The sequence below is a fragment of the Montipora foliosa genome, chromosome 3 (genome assembly GCF_036669935.1).
Source record: "Montipora foliosa isolate CH-2021 chromosome 3, ASM3666993v2, whole genome shotgun sequence".
Taxonomy (NCBI): Eukaryota; Metazoa; Cnidaria; class Anthozoa; order Scleractinia; family Acroporidae; genus Montipora; species Montipora foliosa.
In genome coordinates this window covers 36,263,393-36,270,892 of record NC_090871.1, presented here as the reverse complement: position 1 = coordinate 36,270,892, position 7,500 = coordinate 36,263,393, and the positions used below count along the sequence as shown (strand labels likewise).

The 7,500-nt window shown below is 41.0% G+C and overlaps 1 protein-coding gene across 1 annotated transcript in view; it reads left to right on the top strand.

The window, feature by feature from the left end:
* The window catches only part of LOC137997365 (oxysterol-binding protein 1-like), a 36,501-nt gene extending 34,756 nt beyond the window's left edge, over nt 1–1,745 (top strand). The window contains exons 15-16 of the mRNA XM_068843313.1: nt 65–159; nt 1,045–1,745. Coding sequence (XP_068699414.1) covers nt 65–159; nt 1,045–1,159 — 210 coding nt within the window. The 3' untranslated portion in view covers nt 1,160–1,745. The remainder of the gene's footprint in view (nt 1–64; nt 160–1,044) is intronic.
* The last annotated feature ends 5,755 nt before the right edge of the window (nt 1,746–7,500 follow it).

The window sequence follows — 7,500 nt, the reverse complement described above, 5'->3', positions numbered from 1 at the left end:
TCAGGGTGGCTTTTCCTTTTTTTTTCCCAACAACCATTCAATACGCTTTGTATTGTATTTGTAGATTGACGCCTCTGCCAGTGAAAAACATCGACTTGAAGAAAAGCAAAGATCCTCAAGAAAACAAAGGGACTTGACTAACGAGGCCTGGTCTCCAAGGTAACTTGTAAGAATTGCCGAAAATGACAGCTGCCTTTTACTCTGTGTGTTCGTGTCCGCCTCCGCCTTATTGGGTTCCGTTTTGTTTCCGTTGCTACGTGTTGAAGGGATTTTTGTACGTAGCAGAAAATATTCTAAAGAATTGTAGCGAGGAAGCCTACTAATCGTATTTATTCCCTGAAATCAGGAACTTCTACTAAGAAAATAAGCAATCCAATATTCATGTATTGAGTTCATCAGCCGGCTGCCGCACTCGCTCCTTGGCTTCCTGACAATCCTGCCCCGTGTTGGGTTTTCACTTCAGAACTTTGTCCCATGAAGTTCAGCTTGTTGAACTTCATGGGACACGTCGTACAACATTCCCCTGCAACATGAACCCTCGTGTCTGACCACCTTAAAACAAAGCCATTTCATTTGATGACAATGTCGCCCTATTTTATTGGTGAACAGAATTTTGATCTGGCAATATACCAACTACATCTTTTCTGTCTGGCATGTAAACCGTGTGGTGAAGATGAGAGAAACTGCCATTACTGAGATCCAGCAGTAGATAACACGATCAGTCATATTATATGGCAACTGAAGCGTTAAAAAGGAGGGCAATGTATTGTGAATCTTTCTCAAGATATTTTTACTATTGTGAATCGCCATGACATGACACCCTTAAAATTATTTACCTAAGAATTTTTGAGACGACGCTCTTTGATAAATACTTCTTAGGTCGTCACTTAATGGAAGCTATGGATTCCGTAATAAATCCTTTACTGGCTAAGAAGGGTGCCTTGTATTTTGCAATGTTCAGGTGCAACGCTCTAATTGGGCCTGAATCTAATGTGGTGCATTTCTGGATGTAATTGAACGCTATCGTGTCATGTTTTTTTGTAGGTGGTTCGTACCCAAAGAGGACTCTGATTCTGGAACATTCTGTTACATGTACAAAGGAGGCTACTGGAAAGCCAGGTTAAAGGGCCAATATCCTGATTCACCCTATATCTACTGAACTCATAAAGGATACTGGTAACGATTGTCAAGAAATGCATTGTCCAACTTAGAACTTTTTGCTGCAATCTGATTTTTTCATTAAATCCGTTTGACCATCGTATTCTAGAATTTCTATTATATTGGCTTTAAGAATCAATTGAATACAGAGCTCTAAAGATATGAAAAAATTGCCGTAAGGCATTTATTCCGAAATTGTCAAAAGCAAAAACCATAATGCAAATCGCGTGATTTCATCTAGCAGACTACAAGCAGGCGCTGCTGGTACTCAGTGACCGGTTGGAAGATTGGATTGGGCATTTGCCCTGGATGGTATTACTTACATGAAAAAAGTCAGTAATCTCGTACCCATTACTCTACTGGGTTTGCCAAAAGAGAAATGAAATGAAATGTCAATTTTTTTTCTTTTCTGTAATCAGGTACAGCTGTGATCTATTTAATCAAGTATTTTTCTGTTCTGATGAATGGAAGGTGGTTTGGAAAATTCCAAGTTAAGAATTAATCGGTTCCTAAACTTGGTCTTAAATCATTGGAACAAGTTACTTAAGTTTATTTGTTTCTGTAAAATAAAGAACTGTGTTTTGTCATTCAGTTGTTGTGTTTAGTGTGTATTTACCTGATCGTGCTTTTCAAACGATTATTTCAATCCAGTTGTTTGACATCTACCAGGCAGTGGTTTGGGTATTGGAAGCCAGACAGACCATTTTTCCTCCTCCTTCGAAATGCGTTCCATTTAAAAGAATGCCTATTGAAGTTTGGTAGTGCCCACCTCCCCCCTCCATGTACAATTATTGAATGCAACATGGGAAATTAAAAATCAACATTACAAGGAGGAATGAAATGGAGGAGTGCATGGTTTGCCAAAGCGTATTGGCAGGTACTGCAAGATTGAAATCGGCTTTTACCATGAGTCTTCGTCGTAGTTGTCTTATTTTGCCGTCACGTGCTTTTAGAACGCTTGACTGCTAGTAAAAAACTTTCTACCTTCAAGGTTTTAATGTGCCTCACCGATGACAAACTATATCCAGTTGCTTTAGTCGCGCAGAATGTGTTAAGCAGTTGTCCTGGCCAGTTTTTCGTGTGATACTGTGCTGGTGAATAGCACAGAGAACTGGGTAAAGCGCAGTTCTCGCACCTAAAGCACCAAATAATCAAACAGAAATATCCGAATGGCCGAAAACGTCGTTATTTAAACTGCTCCTTTCACAGTTGACAACTTTCACACTTTTTTTAAGTCGCTAAATCAGTCCAACGATTTGGACTGCTCTTCCCCGCCATCAACCGCAATTAAGCGAGCACGAGAAGAAGACCGCTGAGCGCCCGTAATTTCTTAATTTTCTTGTTTTCCTTCGCGACCCGTACACACCAGGGGCCCGTTTCTCGAAAGTCCCGAAACCTTTTCGGGCCCGAAAAGCCATCTGTGAAATTCTGGAAAGCCGATCTTTTAAGATGCTTTCAAGGTAACAAAAAGAAAAAGGATCATATTGGGTTCCTGAGCACCCGAAAATTAACTGTGAAGTTTGACGAATTAAATGCTCTCCGCTCTTGAGTTTCAAAAGGAATTGTGACACCCGAAAATAACCTTTAAAGTTTCTGGACTTTCGAGAAACGGCCCCCAGGGGCCCGCTTCTCGACAGTCCCAAAAACTCTTCGGGCCCGAAAAGCCATTTGTGAACCTGCCAACCGCTTGTTCAGGGAAGCCGATCTTTTAACAAGTTTTCAAGGTAACTAAACGGAAACTGACTGTGAAGTTTGATGACTTAAATCGTCCTCATTCTTGAGGTACAAAGGGAATTGTGACTCCCGGAAATGGCCCGTAAAGTTTCGGGACGTTTGAGAAACGGGCCCCTATCTACCGGATAAATCGCTATCCAGCGGATAAACACTAGCAAAACCAATCGACTTATCCAGTGGATAGTGATTTATCCGGCGAATAGTGATTTATCCGGCGAATAGCGCTATCCATCGTTTGAGCAACTGGGGCCAGGACGGTATTTCAACTTGTTATTTTTTTTTTTTTCTTGACAAGTGCACTTGTTCAAAAGCTAGCATGCTAGCTATGGAATTCCTTCCCCCATCGTCGCAACAAAGGTCTGCTCGCCAACAATTATTCCAACCAATTGATGGTGAAACGTCTTCCTTCCAAATCATACTTGAAGTATAAACAAGGGGACATAGCTCGGACTTCCACTCTCTGGGACCTCAGAATCCGAAAGGCTCTAGCTAGGGAAGCTTGCAACAAATTGGGTAGAATATGGCGCAGCAATGTCAAGTGTTATGAGTGACTCATGGCTTTAATTGAACACTTAACTGTGATGCAAAATCGGCGCCTTGATGAAATCTACAGGTACCCCCATGCAGGCAGATTTCAAAACATACTCTGGAGCGAGCATGCCACCCTGAAGCGAACATATGGTAACTTAAAACCAATCTCTGTACTTTTTGGCCCAGAAACGCCTGGATTTCGCCCGCAACCGCGACACGATCATTAACTTCACTGCCCTGGGAACGGGCGTTTAGACCCCATTACTCTCGTTCATTATAGGTTCTCTTACAAAGTGTTCCTCAGGGCAGGGGGTTTGACAATGTGATAAACATCATCACCTGTGACAATAGATCGTTTTCACTGTCACGCAACAAAAAAATAATACCAAAACCGTTCAATGAAATAAGACAAAAACTTCGAATGTTGTAGGAGACACATCAATAAATCACCTCAAAAATTCTCAGGTCTGTGCGGTACATCGTTTCTAAGTTATTTGTCGGGGCGTTTTACGCAACTAGACCCCGTATGCATACAGTTACCATACTTGTAGATCATGGTATAATGGCTCATCATATTTAACAATTATTCCTCGAGCCCAAATGGGCTGAGTCAATAGCCCATGAGGCCGAAGGCCGAATGGGCTATTGACTCAGAGGCCATGAGGGCATGAATTCACAAAACCTCCACCAATAGTGCGCGTTATAAGCTACACACATTAAAGTTTTCGCCTTAAGTGCAATTGAAAACAAGATTCAATTTTTACGCCTTCCGCATATAATATCAGTTGATATGTTACCTGGTCACGGAGCGGGACAGGTAAAACTCACGAAATAGCTTTGCTGTTAGGAAAAAGCTTTGTTGCTTTTATTAACAACAAAAATCGTATTTAGTATAATTAATAGAATATCACTTAACTGTTCACTTTTCATTTATCAGTTAACTACTAATTTTTTGGCCAAATATCAGTTAACTACTACTTTTTTGGCCAATTGTCAGTTAACTGTTAACCCCATTAGCACCCTCATACAAGCATGTATGGGCATTTTGAAGAATTCCACAAACTAAGTAAATTTTTCCTATTGGACTGAGATCGATTTAAGCTGCTGTTTAAAACCTACGAATTTATAAAAGTTAGTGATTGTTCCAAACATCCATTCGACTGCAATTCTGACTTCAGACATGCGCTCGTTAAAAATGGCCATCTGTGGGGTAAGCTGTACATTCCTAAAAGGAGCTTGTAAGTGAAGACTAATGGGGTAGGCTGGGTCACCATAGAGACATAAAGGCTCTTTGCAAGTCCGTCAATAATCCTGATTCACACAGCATACTGCTATCATGCCTACGTCCTTCATATGGTCCATTCAAGTTTGCAATAATCCCATTGGGAAGCACAACACTTTTATTTCATGGGCACATTTATGTCCATTGAAAACTATTTGTTGATTTTTTTTGGGTCTTGAACTCTTACACAGAGTTCCATCGATAAAACCAAAACAGCTTTGGAGCGGAGCACCTCTGTTGTGGATAATTTGTGCGCAATGTTCCAAAGTTCGAGGAAGAAGAAATGGTTGATTCTAAGATTTCAAGCAATGGTTATGTGCTTCAAAGGTGGAATCCAGAACATGGGTAAAAATTAAGCGCAACTCTGTTGGATTTCGACCAAATGTGAAAACCATGTCACTATACCTACAAGGAAAGGCAAGTCTTTTAAGAGAATGCAAAGTCCTTCGATACCTGTACAGACAGTTCCTTGGGAGCAAGTAAACTTATCAGGAAATCCTAAAATATAAAGCAGTAGCTCCAGGTCAGCTTTGTGAAATCGAAATTCAACTTTACACTCGGTTTCGTCCATGTCATCAAAATAAAATCTATCATATTTCCTCATTAAGAACTGCAAATTCTTCTTCGTCGATAGTATCGCCAAAATAAGAAAGACAAGTCGTCTCTGACAGTTTGAAGAGAGTAAACATCAATGGGCGACGACGTGTCTTCTTTCCCGCGCTAAATCAAATAGATGGACGTCCCGTCGGTCTCAGTTTCCCGGGATGTAACACGGCCAAACAGCGCGTCCTAATAGACCTCTCACGTCCTTTTTCTAAATCAGTCTAATGATAGTAATCCTCCTTGCAGGCCTCCATTGAATGGTTGACTCGATTCAGACTTAAAAGTCGTCTGTATTCCGCCCATTTTAACTGATCATTGCGACTCGCTTTATTCTATCTCTTTCCCACATCAATTGTTTCATTTCAGGGGTGAGCTAGGGAGCCTTGGCGTTTCTAACCCTCCTTTTCTTGACTGGTGCATGAAGGTTGGCTACTTCTAAAAATGATTGTTTCCACAACTCCTATGCTTTTGTGGGATTATCTATTTGCTCTATTACTTCCCAAGGAACCAGCGCCATGTCACTCATAGAGTTATCTGGCACACAATTTTTGTATTGTCTGGAGTCAAGGATTCGCGGGAAGGAGCTAGGGAATGTTGGTTTTCTAGAGACATTAAACTGTGATCAAGGCATCCAATATGAGACACACCTGATGTAACAAATTTGTGTGGCTCATTGTTCAGAAATAAGTCGATAAGTGATTTGGGATTTGATGTGACGCGTGTGGGCTCCTTGATCAGTTGAGCATATTGATACGATTCACAGAGTTCAATAAGGTGTCTAGTTTCATTACCTGGGGTAATGGCAATCATTTCACAGTTTTATATCGCCTAGTATATTTGACTCAATATTTTCCGCTTCATTCTTTCCCAGAAGGACCTCGAAGTTATGGAATAGCTTGGTGAATTCGGAGGTCAATACCAGTTTGAAAGAAGAAATGGCTGGGCCTTAGGTTTTCGAATCTCAATACACAAGAACTCAAGGTCTGGATGAGAAAGGTCGGATCTGCTTTTATAATCAATGACATTACGAATGTACGCGGCAACACCACCACCACTTCTGCATCGGTCACACCTAACAAGTCGGCTAACCTTCCATTGACACTGCAGAATCAGTAAAGGTGTTGTCAAGACATACATACATACATACATACATACATACATACATACATACATACATACATACATACATACATACATACATACATACATACATACATACATACATACATACTTAATTGACCGCTCCCCATAGGGGCTTTTCAGGGCCAATGAAGCACAACGAAACAACAGCACAGAACAACAGCAACAACAACAACTGTTAAGAATCCCAACTGGCCGGAGGCAAACCAGTTGGCTATTTACAAGTGCAGCTGGGAAGTTGAACCAGGGAATACCAGGAAACAATTCAAAGAGTGGTCAGAGCGGGTCTTGAACCCGGGATCTCCGAATCTCAAGGCAAGCGCCCTAACCAGACGAGACGAGTCTCATTTAAGGCTAGTACATCCAGTGTCTTAGATTGCATTCTTAAGCGAAGCTCGTCCAGGTATTTAGGCAAACTGACAATATTGACAAATGCTATTTTGAAGGCCTTTAGTTTGGGTAAATTGAAAGTTAGGTCTGGTTCAGATGTACAGTCTTGTCCAAATTCCCAGTTTGACTTTTCATTTGACCGGGTAAGGTAGGGATAGCAGGATCACTACCAAATATTCAATTAGACCTAAGAAAACCAGCATAGCAATTTGAGAGAAGTATGGACCCTTTGCGGTTAAGGTGGACACCCTATGATTTAAACAAGTTAAGTCTATTGAAGTTAGTGATGCCGAGCAATGAAGCCCAAGGGAGCTACAAAACGACCTCAAGATGACTCGACCAAGAGAACAACTGTTGTTGTCCATGCCCTGATTTACGCATACACACTACGGTACCGACTTCATCTTTAGCCTCTTACGCAGATTTTGGGAGTAAAGATTGCGTGACGAGCCAAAACACTCTTCGCGTATGTTAAACCCATCCAGCCATCCTGGCTCCAACTACGACAACAATAGTTAGAGGACCTTAATAAAAAAGATGGAAATATACACGAAGAGTTAAAGTTTGTACCTAAAATGCTTCCGTAACAATTTTCTACTCCCTAGTAGTGTTAAATTCGTGGAGTAAAGTACAATTTTGAGATAAAATCTCAACTCTTACTT